We start from the raw sequence: 23,365 nt of genomic DNA, 5'->3' as shown, positions 1-23,365 counted from the left end.
ATCGGTGCTATACGATCGTTCGTAGATATCGTGCAGGATCGTTCGTCGTTCGTTTTCCAACGATAATAATTGGAAGTGTGTACGTAGCTTAACACTGTTGCCCCAAGCTTCATTGGCAAGCTTGGCAGGTACCTGGGGGACTTTGCAGGAAGTCTAAAGAAGACTGTCAGTGCAGATGCTTTTATAATTAGGAGCTGCATCTTACCTTTTGAAAAAGGAGGTCATGGTTCTTCTTTTTTTAATATTTAAATTTTTATTGAGATATTCCCAGGTACAAAAATCAAACAGGTTTACATATAACAATGTCTGCAGTGCTAGCTTAACTGGTGTTCCATCTGGTGACCAATTTGTAATTGATTTCTTGATACTTATTGCATACAGAAGATTTGTGGCCAAACTGTAGCATCATCTCCTGTTGCTGATCCGTGAGTTTGAAACCCAGCTCATCCACCTTGTCACAAAAGGCAGGGTATCCTCTGTCAACATCGAGATGAGACTGTGATATGCACATGATAGGATACCCCTTACACCTGTTTGGGAAATACACTGTGACTCTAAAGGTAAGACAAACTGAGATGGAGAAGGAAGGAATCTGAGAAAATATGTAGGTTGGATAGTATGCCAAGCACTCAGTGCTGGTAAGTGGTGTTCAGCTCTGTGAAGGAGGTCCATATGTACATAAGTATCACCTCTCATAAAGTGTCTTGCTCTAAAGATCTCTTTAGTGCACCACATGTCATGGTTCTTCCTAGAGAAGTCCTTGATTGCCAATGACTTTGCATAGGCTGTAACAATGTCATTGGTTGTCCACCAGTAATCAGACTGCAGCATTGTAATAATGCAGAATTACCTGGTAAGAGGTGGTAGCAGGGGGTGGCTTAAGTTTGGCATCTGTAAAAACCTCCAAGAGATGCAAAGGTCCTGCTCTTTTTTTCTAGCACCCACATAAGGATCACCCTACATAGAAATGGAGGCACGTTGCGTGTTTTTTTAAGTCTACATGTGGTTTCTAAGGATTTATATTTACTGACCACCGCTAAGCCACAGTCCAACCACAGGCTGCACTTGAATCATCAGAAGATATTATTAATGCATAGAATGAAAGCATCATTCCTCTCTTGTGTGCACTTAATTACTACTCCCATTGTGCACCTCTACTGTCAGTTTTAAAGTTGCTGCCATTTATTTTACATGACATGTCTGCCATTGTTCATCTCCATTACACAGAGGATTACTCAAGGAAGATAAGGATGTTTTTCTTCCCAGGTCTATATAGATCGATTAGTTGCATTAATGTATGTGTGGTAACGCATGTTATATTGCAAATTAATGTGAGTGGTATTAGGGCAGACCATTGAAAATTCTGCTCCCAATCTTTTAAGTCCTCCTTAAATGTATTTTCTGCTACATGCCCCCAATTTCAGTTTGATGCCTCTGTGGAGTGTGTTGAAGACACATCAGGAGGACCTGGAGGATCATGGTCAGTGCTGCACTAATAAAAGACATAAACTGAGGGCACTAAATCCAGGGATCACTGTAGGAGGCATTAAATGGGGACACTGTAAAAAATGGCACCATAGGAGGGGAACACAAACTGAACTAGAACTAGAACATCCTTTTACGCTATGACAATTTTTGTCTCGTCCACAACCCTTAACCCATAAAATCAGTGACCAACATATTTTGGGATTCAAGCATTCCTCTGCAATTGATACAATTACCACCATCAATGGCCAGGAATTAATGTGTTTGACGTAGCTCCAACCTATGTTTTAAAACATCTACCACACTGGTTCTCTGATATCACTATGATTATGTAATTCAGAAATTCATAATGTTTGTTGATATGTGGTTTGAAAAAAAAATTCTTATAGCCTTTTGAAACAAGCCTAGATAGTTCTGTATTGATCTGTTAATGCTTTGTTTTTTATATTTAATATCATTCTATTTTCTGCTCTTCCATCACCACTGTAATCCCCAAGTGTCTTCTTGCACCTTATCGCTGTATAAGCCTAAGAATTGTTTGCTTTTTTGTTATTTTTTTTTATTTTGACAGTTTATCCAGTAGAGGAGCCCCTGCAAAGATGGAACATAGGAACATCATTAGCAGTGTCACTGTTCACCTTGTTTCTAAGGTTTGCTGATCCTGAGCTGTTCTGGCAAAGCCATCATACTTCATTTATGAATACTATTATAAATAAATTTAAAACTATAATGGTAGTTTTGAATGGAGTTTGAGCCTTTTCTTATTCAATCAATAAGGACGCTAAAATTATTATTTTTCTTATGAAGAAAGCTAGGTTTTCCAGAATAAAAATACCTTTTGCTTTCCAGGAGCCTCCACAGAGTCAAGAAGAGAGTCACAATTTCCTCCTAGTTACCCCTTTGATTTTAGCTGTGAAGGAGCATGTTAAGTAGGATAAAGTGGATTGTTTGCCTCGGAAGGTAATAACGTACGTTATTAATCTTAGAAAAAAGACTTATCTTTCTTTCATTGTATGCCAGAGATTAGGAAAACAATAAAAAACAATGAAACAAGGCTAACAAAATCAATGTCCACTAGGGTTCTATGTATCCTTTAGACAGGAATTCCTATTTAAATTGACCGTTGATCCTAAAAAGCATGTTACTGTTTCTTTGGATAATACGCTTAGCTTTAAATATTTTATGGACAGAAGAATAGATTGAATGGTTTACTCTTTCTGCAAGCCTGCAATAGTTCTGTGATTTTGACCTCTGTGGCAAGGCATTGCCTCTCCAGCTCTGAAATACCAAATATTATTGCCAGCCCTGTCTGAATACTCTTCTGTTAGTCTACAAAATAACTTTCCCTCTCTGGAAGTCCATAATATATAATAAAGTGTTTTGAAGTCTAGTAAGGGAGAATTTGGGCTGGACTGAAAACACTTATTGCTTGGTAGGCCACACTGTCAACTTACAGCAAGAAGTTGGGTGCTCATTGGATTTCAGTAGAACCAACAAGTTTTGCATCAAAAACATGAGAAACCGTGCATGTATTGTATAAATAAACTGCATGTGTTTTTTGGTTTTTTTTTGCCCAGATATTCACTTTACCTCGATATCCTAGTGCAGAGAAAAGAACAGATAAGGCTTGACTGCCTTTTAAAAGTACTGCATTGACTAAAGCTTTATACAGGTGGAAAATCATCTCAGACTATCAACAATATTCATTCTGGGTCTAGAAAGTGGACTAGTAGCTTGTCTCAGCTATAGGTTAAAAAACCATAACAATGACAATAGGATTAAGGACCTTGAATTAAGTCTTAAGTGACATTTTTCAAAGACAGTTCAGAGCTGCTTCGAAATCAAGGGACTTTCTACTCCAGATCATTTCTCGAAGCACATGGCAACACCCAAGACAAGATTTGCTGGCCAATAACTTTTTCTGAGACACTATGAGATGGATTAGTAGCATATCACAAAAGAAGGTAACACGGTCAATACACTAAGTTAAAACATAAAAAAAGAAACTACATTGTCATAGCTTAACAGAACAAAACCTTTAATTTTAAATGAATTTCTGACTTAGGTGAACCAACCCACAGAAATGTAATGCGCAACCATTAGCTAGGAATAGTAGATGATGTAAAGTTTCTGCACAATCCTTTGTAAATAGTAAATAAGTGCATCCTGGGAACTTAAAACTCAGGGCTAATGTTGTGTACCAACAGACTTTTCTCAAATCCATTACTAAAGTAAACCTGTCATTATTAATATAATGTATATCTGAACTAGTAATGCAAATGAAACACAGGCACATACCCTTTGCTTTCTGCCCTGGGGCATTGGGGGCCCCTGAAACCCATGCAATGCACTAATTAATTCAGATCTTGACTTTTGACCTGGCTCCTCTTACACCTATCTTTAGGTTTGAGGACTCACCATTACATTGATGGACCAGTAGAAAGGAGGTGGTAAGGGTAAGAATGCAAATCAACTTTCCCAGCTTCAACTTTCAATGCGTGAGAATCACAGAGAACATTTGTTCCAGATTAGGGACTAATATACATTTGAGTGGGCATCTGGGGGAGTAAGTACCAAAGTTCCCAGCAGAAAGACTGGTATGTCTATAAGTAGCGAGAGAGAGAGAGAGTGTGGGTGTGAGTGTGTGTGTTTAAAATATAACTATCCATGTTGGTTGTGTTGTCCTTTAAACATGCTAAGAAGTGCCCCACTACAAAAAAATAAATAAAAATAATAAAGAATGTTAAGTCAGAGACCTTAATCAGCAAAGGTTGACAAATACCAGCTGTCAGGTTGCTGTAGTGAGAAGGAAAAGTAATCATTGAGTAAACAGAAATAAATCACTAGTGAGCCTATATAATGAACCCCATGTGCAAACATATATATTGATTCACTAGTAACATAGAAATTATCCCTGCTCACCTGGTTAGAGGAAAGATTAGGTTGACACTTAATCTGCTACTATGTTTGTTTCCTTGGCTCCCCTTTATATAAAACATTTCCATTTTTATTGCATACCCAAATATAGATCCATTGACATCATTACTAAGTCTGTCGAATGTAGGCAGATTGGGGGTGGTGAGTGGGAATGGAATGGTGCTGTACATAGATTCCTGGAAACAGGAAGCAGTGAATATGCCCACATGGGTTGATGAGTTTCTGTAAATGAAAGAACGGAAATCCAATTAATAAAATAGATGAGTCAGTCACTGTTCAGCTGAGTAGGCAAGGACTAGATCAAGGCAATATAACTAGTTCTTTGGGGGCAAGATTTTCACTTAAACAGTCTTTTTAAATGACTCTTTATTAGAATCACTACTGTCTGTTGGAGAAATACTAAAATTGTGCCCAGATCCTGGTCCTCGAGGACTGGAGTTGGACAGCCCTGGGCTGGATGATGCTTGATATCCATCAGCCAAGAAATTAGGTGACTTGCTGTAGCTTCTAATACATAATAGGTCTGATTTATTAAAAGTCACCAAGACTGGAGAAGATAGACTATCATGGGAGTATCTGGGTTATTAAGCAAACCCGGATATGCTCCAGGAATGAAAACATTTTTTGAAATCTATTTAAGGTATCTGGATCACCCAGATAATCCCATGATAGTCTATCATCTCCAGTCTTGAAAATCTTTAATAGATAGGCTCATTGAGAAAAGCAGACTGTGTGTAGTGAAATCAGAGTAAAGCCTTTTTCTAAATTAACAAAATATAAAGGATTGCTTACAGATAATGCATATCTGGTAGAATTTTGATCTTGGAATTTATCTATTGCCATTCAGAGTTAGGAATGAAGCCTACAAATGATAAACTTAATGGGATATTTAGAAGGCATGTGAGAAATGGGAGAGGGACTATTACAAGGATAACCTCTTTCCTATAAGCAGGTTATATTGGATTGGCTTAGACTTCACAAAAAAAAAAGTGCAATTTACATTAAAGAGGGAATAAATGCTTTAGTGTTTACTGAAACAAATGTCCGTCTTTAATGTTGTAAAAAGGGAGCTAAAATCAATCATGCATGGTGCTGCTCTCATCCTGGTAGGTTGTAATCATGTCCTGTCCTTCTACCTGCTTGTTCGGCCACTCATGTGTTCATGGAATAATGACTGCTTAGACTTCAAAGAACAGAAGAATCATTAAAACAATTTTCAACAGTTTAGCCCAGCCATTGCCGATTCTTTGACATTACGAACCAAGCTTACACTTACCCCAAGGGTCTAATGACCTTAATTGTACCTGTTGCTTATGCCTGGAAAAAGCTGACAGACCATCTCCTTGAAATAGGTTTTACTCACCCTCAAGGCTCCTTAAGACTCTCATTACAAAAACACAAAACAAGAAGATAAAGAGGGATTTATAGTAAGTGGGATTGAGGGCACAAAAAAGGAAACAATGGAAAAAAGAACTTTAGGTGAAGAACACATAGCAGAGATGGTTCACAAATTTTCAGAGTATGGGGGACCATTTGCGGATGATGGTTTTTGATATTTAGGATCTCTAAGACTTTGCTAAAAGTTACATGCACAGTATGATGCAAATGACCTTAAAAGACTAATGTTCTGCTTTTTGCATTGATTTTGTAACTGTTTATCTTATTTTTAGATATATGTGCATTGCTGATTTTCCTCTAAGACTGTATTTAGTCAGACTTTTTAAATATCAGATATGTTCTGCACCAGACCTACCTCGTGCTCAGCATTTTTGCCTTGCTTAAATGTACCATCTTAAATGCTTTTTCATGATAAAAAAAAAAATCCCATATTAAGTTTCTTTGCTCTACCTCCCATTGGTCTGATTGCCCACCTCTTCCACCACCCACTAATGCAATAATGAATAATTACATATCCAAAGACTCTGAGAAAATAACCTCAGCTATTTGGCATGACAGACCGCATGGTGCGGACAAATGGGCCCTTCTAATTTAAAATTGACTGCCTTGCGTTTGATGGGAAATCACTGTTTAGAGATCCCTCAAACCTTCTCTGTCTAAAGTTTAGGACTAAATATTAGACGCCTTTACTTTCTGCTTTCAAGTGTCCACTTATGTAATGTTTCAGTTCTATCAGAATGGTTTGGATAGGCAATTGACAAAGTAAAAACTTAATTTTCACAAGATCACATAAATAATATTATTATTATTACACAGTATTTATATAGCGCCATCATATTACACAGCACTCTACAAAGTCCATAGTCATATCACTAACTGTCCCTCAAAGGGGCTCACAATCTAATGTCCCTACCATATCATTAACAAGGTCTAAGGTCAATTTTTGGGGAAAGCCAAATAACCTAACTGCATGTTTTTTGGAATATGGGAGGAAACTGGAGTACCTGGAGGAAAACCACACAAATACAGGGAGAACCTGCAAACTTCATGCAGAGTTTGTCCTGGGCGAGATTTAAACCTGGGACCTATCGCTGCAAAGGCCACCGTGCTGCTCCTGATATATATATATATATATATATATATATATATAAAGCAAGTCTTTAAAACCTAGGGACCTGAAACTGGTTCAACCTAATGAACACCTCCAGGCTACAGATCTAACCTGGAAGGATTTGTGCCTGGTTGCAAAATTCATTTTCCTTGCAGGCAAATGTCCATCGATATACAGGCACTGGTGACTGTAAGCAGAAAGGCTATAAAGCCCTAACAACCAATGGCAGACTGAAGCCAGGGACTAATCTGCTCCCAAAATCCCCTTCAGCTGTGCACAGCCTCAAATTATGTGCTGGGGATGCTGAAAAGTTACATGTCAGGCTGCACAGCTAAAGAGAAGCAGGGGATGCTGCAAATTGTTGAGCAGAGAGCAGACAACTAATTGCTTCATTTGCATGCTGATGGGAGCAACTCCACCAGAGAGAATAAACAAGGTGGGACATTTTCTGGTGGCGCACAATGTGGGATTGGCCAGGTAAGTGTCTCCTAACAGGTGTGAATCCTTTGTTTCCCCAATGGCCGGCTTAGACTATGTACACATGTGCAATAATTGTTGTTGGAAAGGATCTTTCACCATCCTTTCCAACGATAAACGACTGCACAATGAATGAGTGCTGTACATACAGCACCGTTCTGCTTTATGGAGAGGGGAGGGGGGAGAACGACACAGCCGCACCACACTGTGCCCTCTCCCCTTCACTTCCATTATTACCATTCGTCGTCCATCGTCCACGTGGATTGCACGGTTGTACCCAGCCTTACATTGAGGTGCAGAATTCTGAACCTGTTGACTTATGCCTGCCTTTCATAGGAAGGGTTGGAATGGTCAGTGTGGCAATGGGCAGCATGGTGGCTCGGGGTGGCCTTTGCAGCACTAAATCCCAGGTTTGAATCTCAGCCAGGAGACTATCTGCATGGAGTTTGCAGGTTCTCTCATGTTTGCGTGGGTTTCCTCCCAGAATCCAAAAACATGCTTCCCCCTCAAAAAATTGACCTTAGACTGTCGTAATAACATGACTATGGTGGGGACATTAGATTGTGAGCCCCCTTTGAGGGACAGCTAGTGACCTAATTATGGACTTTGTACAGCGCTGTGTAATATGTTGGCGCTATATAAATACTGTGTAATAATAGTAAAGTCCATCTCTGGTTGTATATTCCTGGTAAAATTTGCCTTGTTACCGGGGTGAAGTCATAAAAAAGGTGAAGGCTATCAGTGGCGAGCGTGCAGGTAGAGCTTATACAAGGGTCCCGAAAAAAGTGAGCCCACCCCACTACACCCCTGCTTGTTACCAATAGGAACAAGACCATGTGACTGATGTTTTGTGCAGAAAAGGTGCACTGTGCTGTGTAGAAATTTTAGGGAATCCTCCATGGTGATATAAAAGTTGAGTAATAATTGTGTGACAAATAACAGGAAATGAAGGTGTGTTATTCATCACTTTAGTGTTTCCACTGACACACTGCTGAGCCCAGCACTGCTGTTATTCCTGAGTGGGATGTGTTAGCCACTGATAAGCCACGCCCCATTCTCCTCCTTCCACTGACACAACTCTCACCCTCTGTCCCCGCCCCTTTTCGCTTTGCCGTCAGCAAGCCACGCCTCCGTGACGTCAGGCCGCGGTGTCCGCCGGTCAGACCGGGACTTGCTAGCAAAAAGATGGCGGCCACAGCGCCCGGGGGTCCCGGGACTCAACTCCCGCCGCACCGTTCGTCCCCGGCACGGATTGGTTATTACGAATTAGACAGGACCATTGGCAAGGGCAACTTCGCCGTGGTGAAACTGGCCACGCACATCGTTACACGGGCAAAGGTAACCAGGAGTGCGGGAGAGAGAGAGGGGGGTGGCGGGTGAGGGGGATATAATGGGGGGGGCAGCTGGTTACCTAGGTAGTGAGGGGAGGGGGGGAGGATGCGGGGGACTTCCAGTCATGGGAGTCTGATTCATGCAGGATGGAGGCTTGTGGGGGCTCTGGAGGAAGCAGATTAGGAGATGGCTGGGGGGGTCACTTGTATATTGTAGGCCCCATTCATCAGGGGGATCCTCATTCCCCACATCGGGGTTTTCATGGAAAATGGTCATGTGAAAACATTCATCCAATATATGTGAATGTGCTGGGGATCAGTGTTGGGGGATCAGTTGTCACTCCAGGTGTTGTCACTCCAGGTGTTGTCACTCCAGGTGTTGTCACCTGTTTATCACCCTGCACCTTGATGTGTCTGATCAGTAATGTCAGCATTGATTATTCTGCACAGCTCCTTGTAGTGATGGCTTGTATAAACATTCATGTTGTGTAAATCTACATACAAGAACAAATTTGTGGCATTTTGCAGCATATCCCTTCTTCCATGCATTGACTATTTTTATTTATCTGATGATTCTGCCGATAACACGATTTCTGTACTCGGGTGACAACGCTTTCTCATTGTATTGTATGAAGGAGCAGCGTTGTCACCTTTGCTTCCCTCACAGATGATGTCTGGAAAGGTTGGCAGCACAGTTTAAGATTTCAGTTCACTCAGGAAGAGTCAGATGTAGGGCACAATCAACAGGTATTTTCTGTAGCTGCATCAAATGTACTTTCTTTTGTTGTTCGGGGTTGGATTGTATTTTAAGCCAGGCTTTCTTACCCCAGAGGAAATCTTCAATTCACTTTGAGGTTTTGGGGAACCCCCTGCCAGAAATTGATTATATGTTTAATCTGTGATTGAGCCGTGTGATTAGTAAGCTGTAGAATAATATAGAAAATGACTGTAGTGTGTGACACCCCGAGCAGATGGATTTACACATTATGTGGCCAGAAAAGAATCGCAAACCAAAAAAGCTGAATTGGCCCTTTATACTACTCGTCAGCGGAAAAATGCCCTCTGGGGTTGGCGGTGCGCTTAGTGGTGCGTATAGTGCTTGGCAGTGCCCCCTGGGGTTGTCGGTGCTCGTAGGGGTGCCCCCTGGTGCTTTCGGTGCTCGTAGGGGTGCCCCCTGGTGCTTTCGGTGCTCGTAGGGGTGCCCCCTGGGGCTTTCGGTGCTCGTAGGGGTGCCCCCTGGGGCCCTGGGGCTTTCGGTGCTCGTAGGGGTGCCCCCTGGTGCTTTCGGTGCTCGTAGGGGTGACCCCTGGGGCTTTCGGTGCTCGTAGGGGTGCCCCCCTGGGCTTTCGGTGCCCCCTGGGGCTGAAGGTGCGCGTAGGGGTGCCCCCTGGGGCTGTAAGTGCGCGTAGGGGTGCCCCTTGGGGCTGTCGGTGCGCGTCAGTAGATGTAAACTATGTATATTACAATAAAACCTCTCAGGGGTCTATTTATAAAGCAAGTAATCTGACATTCAGTAAAACATTCCCTCTTGGAGAATCAATCACCTACATTGAAATACATGGACTTGGCAAAGATTCTCCTCCTGAAAATGTTTTAGTGAATGTCAGATTAACAGGGCCATTAGAATCTGTCATTTGTGTAAAAGTTGTCCTAAAGGTTTTATAATTCATTTTCAATCTGCAGCTTTTAGAAGATATTACCTTACTATCCTGACATGATGCTCCTTGTCCAGGCACTTCCTGTTACATGGTGACAGCATTTTCTCTGTCTCCCAGTTGTGCTCCTGTGTTGTCACCCTGCCACATCTGTTGGATTGTACAAGTGGTGACACTGACACTTGATGTGCAGGCGTGTTGTCACTAACAAGAAGCCATCCTGAGAAGTGATCACAGCTAGAGTGCTTGCATGTACATAGAAATACACAGAAAGGTGCTACAGGAGATCAGCAGGCCAGCAATGTATGAAAGGATAAAACAAAAAACAGTGTTTTCTAAAAGGAAATAAACATTGCAGTTGTTTTTTACACTGTGCTTTGTAAGTGAAATATTGTCTAGATAAGGGTTACATCGACTTTATTGTGAGGGCTAAAGTATTGCAGGTACATCTTGTGTTCATTATATATATATTTACCTATTTTATTATATGAAAGAATCCGGCAGATATAAACTACAATGGTGGAGGAACTTGTGACTCACAATATATATTGCTGAGAACATGGATACCTTTCTTGTTTAGTATTCTTTCTTAAATATATAAGAAAATGATGTAGAAGGCATTGCTGTTGGATGTAGGAGGTATTATTGGCTTTATACCTATGGATCCTTCAGAGAAATTTATATTCATGGCAGCTGGGTATGTTGGTATTTGGAAGGTTCTGATTCATGTGCTTCATTGAAGTAGATTCCATTACTCTCTTGTTATATGGCATTTGTGATCTGTAACCAGTGGTGGCATATGGAATTTAGCATCCTCTTGGAGAGAAAAATGTATGGTATGCCTGGCCTAGTGCACAACAAATTGCTTTCTTCAATTCATCCTCTTGTATAGTTGGAGCCAGTCGGGCATTGTCGGACCCTTTGCTTCCAGTTGCCATTATTAAATGCATAGCTTAGTGTGCTTTGTCCACTGGAACTCATCCACAGGGCTCGAATCCTGTTTTTTTTTCTTTCCTTTGTCCAGGTCTTTTTAAGGCTAAATAAGTGTTTAGTACAGTGGGGAACAAAATGTGCCAAAGTATTAAACAACACTCTATAGTCATATCACTAACTGTCCATTAGAAGGGCTCGCAATCTAATGCCACTACCATAGTCCTGTTTAATGTACAGCACTGCTTAATATGTTGGAGCTATATAAATCCTGTTTAATAATAATAATAATAATAATAGTCATTAACGCCATCTAAGGCCAATTTTTGAGATAAGATAATCAACCCTAAGTGCATGTTTTTGGGATGAAGCAGGAGTTCCCAGAACAAACCTATACAAACTCCATGCAGATAGTGTCCTGGATGGGATTTGAACCTGGCGCTGCAAAGGGGCAGAGTGCTAACCACTGAGCCATCGGTGCTGTCCATGCAAAACAGTTTGTTGGTGATGACCTGTGTTTGGCAGGGTACAGATCTTTTTCTTCTCAACATTGACTTCCTTCATAGTGCAGCACTCATTGTTAAATATTTTTTTAGTTTTTGTATAGACAACACGTATGTTAAACTCCATTTAGGTTCTTTTTCATTTGTAAATTTTCCTTCAATTTCTGTTATGATGACTTGATGGGAAAACAAGGAACCTCCTCCAAATTCTTTCCTTCTCACCCAAACATGTGTACCCACTGAGTATTTTATCCTCATTACTTGCTTTGGTGAAGGTTCTTAAATGTTGGATGTCTTCTCACTTTCTGTTCTGGTGATAGCAGTCAGGGCATATGATGATTGAATCTCTTCCACTGGTACACAGATGGCAATAAGAAAGGATCTTACCATTCCCTACTCTATCCAACACTAAGAAACAAGTTCAGCCTTTACAGTATATATACTTTACAAAGCCAAAGTGTCTTACTCCTGCATATTAGTGAGTGAGTAGCTTAAAGTATAACTAAACTTGCGTTGGTGTGGGTGAGCATTTGGCACAATTCACAAGTAGGCACAGCCTACCCTGTCCTGGTGGCCCTGCAAATCCAGGATTTCATCACTGCATCCCCTGAAGTTGCTATCTTTGCCGCTGATTCTTCTTGTCCACCGCGATCCTCTCAGCCATTGGGTTTCCACTGATTATGTAACGCCTTCATGTGCTCAGGAGTTACTTGTTCCCGACATTCTGGTCTATTCTTGGCACCACCAAGAATAGAGCTGGGCTGTACATTGCATGGCACATTCACCGCTCAGTGTAACAAAAATGCAACCAGGAGCAGGGGAAAAGTTTTTTTTGGCAAAAAAGACTTTGCATATCTGTCCTGCCAGAAACCTCTACCTCCTGGTGACTTAGTGTATTTGGCATTTAGTTCTGTTGTATGAAATGTTCCTCTCCCATTGCAGGAATTAGTTTGTCTTGTTACTTTTGGTTTAGGAAATGGGTTACAGCGGTTGGCTTGAACGTAGCACCAAATATTGGCTGCACAACTTAGTCAATAATGATGCCATGGTATAAGTTGGGATTGCAGTGTGGTGCCTTTTACTTCTCATGCTTACACTAATTTCACTTCAAAGGGGATATTAGGCAATTACTTAATTCGCTTTACCCCCAATAAAAGGGGAGTACATTTTTAAACCACATGAGTGCATCTCATGAATATTATGTGTGTGTTCCATGTGGCCGTTGTCACCAAAGATAACACACAGGTATTTGTTTGTTGTGTTGAATTAAAGGACTGACAGGAATAAGTCATTCTGAATTCAGGAAATTGTACCGCAGAATAAGGAACAATATTCAACATTCTTAAAGCCCATTCTGCTTTGTACTTTCCTAAGCAACACCAAATTCTAGGGTGGGAAACACAGTAGCTGGCTTTTATCTTGCTTTGGATTTTTGGGATTTTTTTTGCTAGCTGGGATACATATTTTGTGGGATGCCACGTGCTGTACTATGCCATGTGTGTCATTGGCAGATTGCATTCCTGGTGTGGATATCTAACGTAGCATTTATACCAAGAATGAGAAATTACTGTTTGTAAAGCCATAAAGTAAAAATTAAAGTAAACATTGTCCAAGGAACACGTTTGCCCACCTTATTTCTAGGGACAACTTTAAACTTTTGGATTACTGCTCACTTTCTTCTTGACAATGATGATGAGCACAGAAAGAAGGAAGTGTCACACCAATGGCAGCAATAAAAACCTGATGGAGGTGACAAATCTTCCCCTCGCTATCAAACACAATGTTTTACCTAGAGATATGCATTGTTTCATTTTAGTATGGGACATCTTCATTGATAAGTCAGCTCTCTATACTCCTGTTACGTTTTTGTTTATCCCAACTGTGTTGTTCCTTTATTGCCCCTTTTAGTGACCCTCTGTCATTAAGTATGAGCTGCCGCTAATGTCTAAACATTTGGGACAAGAGAACTCGCAAGGCTAGAATGTTTTTCACAGGCTCACCAGGCTTGCTTTGTGTACTCTTAGTAATATTTGTGTCCTAGTGTAGGTCTTCAGCCAGTTTGGAGGATTGAGCAGTTTAAAGTTTATTCCAGGGACAGCTTTTATCAATTCCCATGACCTTGGTAGGGTTTACAGTCTGTGGGCTGTTGTGGTCCATCAATCAATTTGTGTTATATACAGATCTGGGTATTATTGATACTGACCGGCGTATATCTCCTCGTCTTCTGTTCTCAGGGAGATATCTGCCCATCTATTCCCTGCAAGATTTTAGCTGTCCCTGGTCTTGTCAGGTAATATTTCTGCAGACAGATGCTTTTTTCCTGAGTGTGCTTCTTTTTTTCTGGGATAAATATTTTGTGCTATTGTTTTCCCCCTAAGACAGCCATAGCCCTTAGTTCTCCACACCCCCTCTCTGTATACACACACATGTACAGACTTTTGTGTTTGTGTTGTAGTCATTACAATTAATGCTTATTTAGTTGCTGTACTGTAATGCAAAGTCAGCTGCCATAACGTTTTGTAGGCAGTTCTAGATAATGCTGGCTATATAGAGACCTAAATGCAGACTGAAAAAATCCTAAAGTGGACTTTAGCCATAAAAACTCTAACCAATGACCCATGAGTTTTTATGACTGTCAGGCATTTGGTGTCTTCTTGGTTCCTAAGTTTTTGTTTTTGTACTGAAACAGTAAAATGAGCCTTGTTATTGAGTATGCTGACTGAATGAGAATGTCAGTGTATTCACTGCAACCAGATTACAGGCTGCACAGACATTGTTCATCTCTATGGTGATGGCAGATGTCAGAACAGATTGCCAATATAACCGTTCCCTTGACAAGCTTAAAATAGTGCTTGCAGGTACTACGGTGTCCAGTATATGGAATGCTGTCAGTGTGTAGTTAGCACTGTGAAGAGAACAAAGTTTTGCTGTAGAAATCTGCATTATCTACCATGACTGTAGCCTTTGGGCAGGTTGTTGTAATCCCAGCAGCACCAACCACAGCTATAAGCCTACCTGCCTGAGTGCTAGGTTGCAGCAAATGGCTGGACAGACATTATACTGCTAGAATAGATGCAACCTTTGACACACCGCAGGGAAACTTCAAACTGGTCCTTTTTTATGTCTTGTTTTTCCATCTTTCTGTATGAAACTGATATCTAATTATGTAATCAAGAAAAAAGACATGGTGCTGTGATACTGCAGTAATTCAGGGTTGATTATGTGATCAAAAAATAAATAGGTAGTCTGATAATCAAATGTGTGTCTGATCAGAAAATAAATTAATAAAAGTGATAAAAATGAAGTCTAAGCATAAACACATTTATTTAAATATATTTCTAAATAGCTTCCAAGGATTTACATCCCCTTTTTATGCAATAAATATCCTCGCAAACCCAGATATTACCTTGTAAATGTGACGGTACCTTCATCACTGTGCTCCCAGCTTCTTCTATTGCTATAGGCTGAAGAAGACTAAAGGGGCAGATCCAGGAGAATCACCCTGCAAATGGAGGGATTTGGTTAGGAAACTCCTACACTGTATACGGAACAGAGTAAAGCACACCAAGATTAATGCAAGGATACACACAGCTCTTATGTTTTCACAAAACTTGCATGTCCTGTAAACCCAAAGAATAAAATTGTTTGTCTGATATTTAGGGTTGTAGGCCAGCCCTCGGTGTCCTGTCTTAAAATACTGCATTATATGCAATGACGTCAGTTCCTGAAGCTCAGAGCGCCCTAGAGGGTGTGGGGATATCTGCTTACATCCCCAAAAGACAAAAAGCTTTCACCCCTTGCAATACTCAGGTGGCTCCATTGAAAGGAGAGTTTTTCAGCTAGGTACAGAAATGAATAGTCAGTTCCTATTGCTGATGTGTTGAGGTAAAAATAGGCAAATCTGAAGGTCTGAGTGACTTTGCCCTGATTGTAATGACTGGATCAGAACATCCTCTAAACGCAGTGGTCGACAACCTTTCGGACCTCATAGACCACTAAATCCACGGATTCCGGACCGCACAAACATGGGGAGCCGTGTGTCACTCAAAGGGGAAGAAACTTCCCCCAGGGTGACGTCATGATACCAGGACCCGCTCAGACCTGCTTGCCAAACATTCTGGGGGTACAGTACAGGGTGCAAGTCCCTCCAGGATGTTTAAAAATCAGGTTGTGTCCATGCAGAGTCCGTAGAAGGACCCTGCTGGGGGGCGCACTGGTCAGAGCCACAGACCCCCGATTGGCAACTGCTGTTCTAAATAACAGGTCTTGTGAGGTGTGCCCTATAATGAGTGGTTACTACCTACCAATAGTGGTTGAGGGAGGTACAACTATGGACTGGCGAGTCACTTTCTCATCCGATTCCACAAAAGAGCTATTGTAGAGCAAATCGCCGAAACACCCTAATGTTTGGAATGTGAAAAAGTTGTCAGTACAGACAATGCATTGCAGTTTGCTGCTTATAGGTCTGCTTTGCTTTGGACCAGTCAGAGTTCCCTTTTACAACCAAATCTTCACAGAAAGCTCTTACAATTGTGCATGTAATGTCTTATGTTATACGTAGATAACAAGCGTGTAGGGCTATGCACACACGTGCAATAATTCTCGTTGCAAAACGAACGATTGACGTCCAATCAATGATTATGCACACAAATTTTGAACGATCGTATAGTGTACAATTCTGTACATGCTGTAACGAAATGATTGTTCAAATATAATCCACCAATAATGTACTCACACAGATACGATTGTTTAAACAATGCAGGAAGTGACGTGTACAGGGGAACAATCCACGATCACTGAACAACCACACACACATAAGATTGCGAACGATCGTCGCCCTATCAGGTCCGCCGGATTGGTCGTTGGTTTTCAGCGACTTTTCCTCGTTCGTTAGTGTCGTTGGCCAGTTGCTGTGCGCTTTTTTTGATAAAGATTATTGGCCGATCAGCCGTCAATCGTTCCTTTTCCCAAGAACAATTATTGCACGTGTGTACGTAGCCTTAATCAATTTAATGGGTCTAAAATTGTTCCAAGAGAACTAATAACTTATATGTTTTGCAGTCGCTGTGTATACATGCCATTCAACTTTTTAAGAGAGAAAATTTTGCATGCATGCTCACCAGCAAAAATAGCAATCCAAAGTTTCCCTGCTATTGTGCAGATGTAATGGCAGGCATGTAAAATATCTATGACTCCAAGCCAGTCTTTGCTGGCTGCATAGTTTAGCGATCATAGTCTTTCCCGGGCCTCATTCTTCTGTATTCTCCATGTTTTTGGTTTTTGCAAAAGATTCCCCCATGTAACATCTTCACAAGAGTCAAAGCATCTCTTCTTAAAAAGATTTGGCTTCTCTAAGTAAAACACTTCTTCCCTTCTTTCTATTTTAATGATAGCTGCATTCATCACCTCTCAGAAAGTTTGAGTGCAAGGTGATGGGTAGCAAAACAAGAATTCCTTTTACAGTAAGAAATTTGGTACACACATTACATAAAGGTATAACATTGACTTCAGTATAAATTTCATAAATCGGTATTTAAATTTGATTTTGCTTTGAGCTCTCATCCATATTGTATTGGTTGCAGAACAGCCACGGAAAATAATTGGCAGCCGCAGGGCAAACCTTGCACTCAGCATTTGCCCCACTATGCAGCGACACCCCCAACCTTTTCCTGCCCTGCAAATTGTGAATACAGCAACTCGGCACAGTATACACTATTATACACTGCTTTTACAAGGGATCAAAACTGCCTAACAAGCAGCTCCAAAACCACTGGGAAAGAAAGTGTAAATGAGCCCTTATATCCCAACCCTAGCCAATTTTTTTTCCCTTATTTCCTGTTTGCTTTATAGATGTTGTGCAGAGAAAATGAGGAAATCTACCCCCAACATGCAGCTATAAAAACAAAGTTTCTAGGAGAGTGAGGATGGTTTGGAACCTCTGTCATGACCTTAGAGCCGCCTTTGTCCTGCCTTTGTGGGAGATTTCCAGTCAGTTCCCTTTAAATAAAGGAAATGATTGGAAATAAGAAGTGCAGATACAAACATTTAAAATTTGGCAGAAGTTAAAGTTGCTTAGTAGCTTTGCTTCCCCAACTCTAAATCAAACTTGGGTTTTTCTTAATTGAAATAAGCATGTTTTTAGCCATTGTGGGAATGATTGGACTGCGCCGTTTACACTTAACAAAGATTAATGTGACACATATGGACTCTAACAAATGATATTATTCTTAGTAGAAAGAACCTCTTTCTTCACATAAAAATTCTTTTTGTGTTCTAAAAACCTATGCCAATGATTTCATGGTCTCTTTAAAGGGGAAAAGAAAATCAACAAGGCCCAGTTCCTGATCAACATTTCCAGTTAGATGATGCTTGTGTAACAGACAGATGTGGCTGCCCCCATGTAAACGTCAAAACTAGACACAGAAGCAAACCTAAACACGCAGATAACATTTACATGAAGCTTCTAGATTTGTCTTTCTGTAAAGCTTCACATGAACAGTAACATTTGTTGTTTCATTTTGTTATAATTCAGTCCTTTTCACAGGGGGAACTCTTTATATAACTTTTTCCACTATAATTGCTATATCCACAGCTCAGCTATATTAGTGTGGTGGTCAGTGGGAAGAATTCCTCTTGCATTGCTGGCCACCGGGAAAAATGTCCCCCTTACAGAGAGCCAACTGACCTGATAGGCACAAGTTTCCCATTGCTGTAAGAACCCCTGGCAACCTCTGAAGGAAGCTTGGCTAAGAAACCCCAATATAATCAGTTTCCAACAAGTAATTAAGACGTGTTCAAACTAACAATTACTGATGGGGTTTAGATGGCTGCGTGTCTGGCTGATATTACCTGCAATGTCCCATGGTCTACTAAGCCATGATAGACTTGCATTGGAGCGCACCTGGAAAGCTATCCAGCAATCTTTGGGATGTTTAATGAGCTTTTACAAGGCCTTTAGGTGGGACAGACAGTAGAACAGTGTAAAAAATTTCAAAAGGTTAAACATGTGACATGCCCCTCAACACGGAAGATTTTTTTTTCTTTCAGCCGGGTGGTAAGAAATTGTAGCTGGGTTGCAGCCCCTGTATTATACCCCAACTGTTTAGTAACCACCTGAAAACAGCTGGGTGGTCACCGAAAAATGCCGGGTGGTGCGCCCAGCTAAAAGGGGCTGGGGTGGACACTGTCCTTAATTTCCACATTTGTAAAATCTTAATTTCACTCTAAACTTGCTGCAAATATATGTGAAACTGACACACATCAAAGGTTGAACTCTCCAGAAATGTTACTAAACCTTTTCTAAAACATTACAAAAATAATTATTCCCCTTTAAGCAAATGACCCGGCAGGCAAGTTGCACCTAAACCCTTTCTTCCAATTACCATAATTGTCTTGGGCTGTTGGTGGTACAGAATCTTCCAATGCCTGTCTAATGCACTAGGGACCAACCTATAAAGCAACTACCCTAGGACAATTTTGCTTAAATTTATATAAAATCTGAAAAAAAGCTTTTCAGTCCATATAAAGAAGGAAGTAAATACTTAAGTCTCCTGATGCCAGGGCTGCTGCACACTGCTTCATTGATGAGAAATCACCAGCTGAAGTTTCTTTAGTAACCAACACTTTCAGGAGTGTTAATTTCCTGTTTCCCTTTGCTGTGCTCACTAAAAGACAAGTTTGACCCGTATTTGACAGGAAGTGATGGGAATTTCAAAATCAGTTATCACCAAAATGTTAGTTATCACCAGAGCAACCAATATCTCTTCTGGTGACAACTGTCTAATAGAATTCCTCAGATTTACTGATATAAAGAAATAAAGGGGGGATCTCCCCAAAAGAGGGCTTGCACTTAGGTTAAACAATTTCCTACTTCATTCAAAGCCCCCAAAACTTTCTTTTGGCTGTACAGAAACTTGTTGACAGGGACGATGTATAGCTAAGCTGTTAACGCTTCCCAATTGCATGGAACTGCGGCACTCTGCCAAATACAGTAGCCAGCATCTGATGAACACTGTGACCACCCATTATTTCTCAACCGAAATCCCATTTATTCTGAGTGAGATTTCAGTACTGCCCAGGAACCGTCCATGTGAATTTAGAACCTATTAAACCTAAATGTCTGGACTAAAATGGTGACCTGCTTTTTTTTATTACTTGCTTGTCTATGGTTAAAATATTTTTAGAATTCCAAGTAGACATAGATTGGTTCAAATCCAAGGGCACTTTGGTGTTATTTTCTTTTTTTTCTCCTTTTAATTAAACCACAATTGAAAGTGTAGTCTGCTGAATATAATAAAGATTTTCTTCTGTTTTTAACTGGGTTATCTGAAATGAATAGTAAAATGACATCACACCCGTTAGAAGAAACCGAGGCTGTTTGGAGTTTTCCAGGCACTGCACAAAGGCAGCATTTTTCAGCAGTTCATAATTGAGTTGCTGACTTTTAGAAAACAGAGAAGTAAACAGTAAAGTATGAATTGGCTGCCTAATATAATTTGTGATGTTTTTTTTATAATTGTTTTGCAATTCTCTGCTTTGTCTTGTCTATATATTTATAGAACGCTACAGGGCCACATACTGCTGTGCAAAATATGTACCTGGAAATCTGTTTGACGTTTTGGCATGGATGAAGAACAGCTAACATGTTGCCTGGCAGTGTTGGATTTCTGGGCTCAGCTACTACCCAGCATCAGTCTGCATACATTTTGTGTTTTTACTTGCATCTTTGTTGGTGTAGGCTGTCTAATTTTCCTACCATGATTTATATATACAATTGCAGCCCCCAGAATTTTTTTTAAGATGGGTGGGGGGAAAAAACAGCTCTAGGTAGGTGGCAGCCCCTGTTATAGCATCCAGATTTTCAGTAACCACCGAAAAACGGACGGGTGGTTACTAAAAAGTGCCAGGTGGTGCTCTCGTCTAAAAGGGTCTGGGGAGAACATGAAGTTGGCGTCTGAGCAAATGGCCTGGAAAGTCCATGTGTGATTGTTGTGTAGATACCCTTTGAATGACTTCACATGTACCTAAGTATGCTGTCTACCCAAAAATATAATTTAATTTCTGCTTGGAAAGTGATTTCTACCTAGTTGTTTGTCATTCTTTTATTCTTTTTTCCCCTGCAAGTATAATGTATGAAAGTTAGACCAAATAGATACTTTCCTTTATCTAGTCACATGGAGATAAGCAGGTATTTCCTTCTTATCCCTTGAGATACCTTTGGGTTATACTGATGTCTACTGAAGATTTGGACGTGGGCAGACAAGATAAGCATAGGGATTCCATACATTGAGAGGCGACCCAGATGTTTAGGAAAAATAACAATTTTCATTGTAAGGTCACCATAGCCTGATAGAGGTACTAAAACCCTTGACTTTTCTAGTCTTGTCCCTGCTTTTATTATGCAGAATATCTAAATATGACAGTCCAGAATCACCCCCACATTCTGTCATCTTCCAGTAATAAACATAGTCAAACACAACTTCCTTCTGTACAATATAGAACTGTACGAGGAAAACTTTTATAATGGATCTGACTTGTCTACTTATCCCGGTACTGGAAAGAAGAACAGGTAGCAGAGGGAGAGAAAAATGATTTTAGGGCCTTTTCAGGTAAAAAATAATTTGCTAAGCATAGCATGCAGTGGTACATGACTGTAAAGAGATAAAATATATTAGATAACAGGCTTTCGAAACCACAGTTTTGTTCCAGTCCAGTAGTTATTTTGCATCCCTAAAGCTTCCTATAGACACAACATATCATTTGGCCAATCTGACTTTTTTTGCTTTTGTATTATGGAATGATCTCATGTAGTCTGGTGACCAGGAAAAAATTTGTTTTGGTGGAACAAAAACCTGTTCTGGTCATTTATACATTTCTGTGATAAAGTCTCCTTTTCCATCAACTTACCATGAACACATCCAATAAATGTTTGCTGAAGATTTAATGTCTACTGAACAGTTTTTGAAATGGCTCATCATAACTTCTATTATCTATTTATATAATATAAATTTAAAGTCAATCTTCTATAATTAGTGTTGTTGATGTATATTTTTTGTTGTAAGATGTATTTTTTAGCATGTTGGATAACAGATCTTTGGCAAATTTAGATAAATGCGATTCTGCTCCATTTGACCTTTCACTTGAGCTGTTATTTGTGTTTTCTACACATGTTTTTATGTTCCTATTAACCGTCCAGTTCAGATTTTTTAACAAGAGCCTCTGTGTTTCAAGAAATAAAATCACCAGAAATGTATATAGTCTTCTGAATGCTTCTATGTATTTTATATTTGTTGTGAGAATTAAGATGATGTTCCATGCTGATTAGACTGAAACTCTAAGGAAGCTCTGTTTTTGCCTGTCAGATTTGTAATGACGTTGACAATCGTGCCTTGCAATGTAAGAGGTTGTACTGTGTTATGAAATGATTTTTTTATATTCTAGGAATGTCAACAGTAATGCATATATTTGAATTCAAAACTGTGAATAAATTTTTGTAGTGCAGAAGAGAGCGCAGTCTTGGTAGAAAGACAAAATGGCTTATGTTTCCTTTTCCTTGCACAGAATTGCAGGCAAAATGAATATTCTTGTGCCTCTGAATTACTACCAATAAATGTTTCTGGCTAACACATAACATGTTCTCCAATGGCCTATTCCTACCAAATGCACATGAAAAGGCTAGAGTTAACAATGTTTAAATTCTAGATATTTTTCTGTAAGTGCCCATTGACTAGATAAGAAAATTGATTATCAAAATGTTAACATTCAGGTTTTTTTCACACACTTGGCAATTAAGTCAGGTTGTTGGTGCTGATCAAAAGCGATACATTGGCCACGTGCTTAGGAAATGTATTAATTTCACAACAACTCGTCTATAGGGATGGTATGTGTAAATTCAATGCCATGCATTATTTGCATTACTTTGTGTTGTTTCTCTTTCTGTGGGTTTGTCAGATGAGCTATAAGAAGAAGGAAGTTGTTTTTTGGAATCACTGCCTAGTTTGCCCCCCACCTTACCTTCAATTTTTGTCTTCACAGTCACATTTTTCCTTGTAGATATTGTGCTAAAATCCTTATATAGATATTATCTGTAAATAGATAAGCAAACTGTTCCTAGATTTCCTTAGGCTACGTACACACGTGCAGTGGTTCTTGACCGATATTAAGCTCAGGGCTGATATCGGATAAGAATCTTGCGTGTGTACAGTGCTTGTCGTCCATCATCCGAACGACCGTCCTGGCAGATCCATGGACGAAGAACAATCATAATGGAAGTGAAGGGGGAAAGAGCACAGCGGGGTGCTTTTCTGTCGTTCTCTCCCCTCCCCTCTCTATAGAGCAGAACGGTGCTGTATGTACAGCACTCGTTCATGCATTGTGCAGTCGTTGTAAAGGATCGTGAAAGATCCTTTCCAACGACAATACTTGCACGTGTGTACATAGCCTTAGAGTCAGCAGTGCAGACGGCCTTCTGTTCCTCACATCTTCCTTCTGTATTATTAGTCTGTCGGTCATTCCAGTTCAGAATTGGCAAGGAACCAA

General features: G+C 40.3%; 1 protein-coding gene across 2 annotated transcripts in view; it reads left to right on the top strand.

Moving 5' to 3' along the window:
* Positions 1 to 8,520: 8,520 nt before the first annotated feature.
* The window catches only part of SIK3 (SIK family kinase 3), a 98,750-nt gene continuing 83,905 nt past the window's right edge, over positions 8,521 to 23,365 (top strand). For both annotated transcript variants that reach the window (XM_072425618.1, XM_072425617.1), the window contains exon 1: positions 8,521 to 8,746. In XM_072425618.1, coding sequence (XP_072281719.1) covers positions 8,594 to 8,746 — 153 coding nt within the window. In that variant the 5' untranslated portion in view covers positions 8,521 to 8,593. The remainder of the gene's footprint in view (positions 8,747 to 23,365) is intronic.

This window comes from Pyxicephalus adspersus, chromosome 11, assembly GCF_032062135.1.
Source record: "Pyxicephalus adspersus chromosome 11, UCB_Pads_2.0, whole genome shotgun sequence".
NCBI lineage: Eukaryota > Metazoa > Chordata > Amphibia > Anura > Pyxicephalidae > Pyxicephalus > Pyxicephalus adspersus.
Note: the sequence above shows the minus strand (reverse complement) of the source record. Positions and strands in the feature narration are given on the sequence as shown.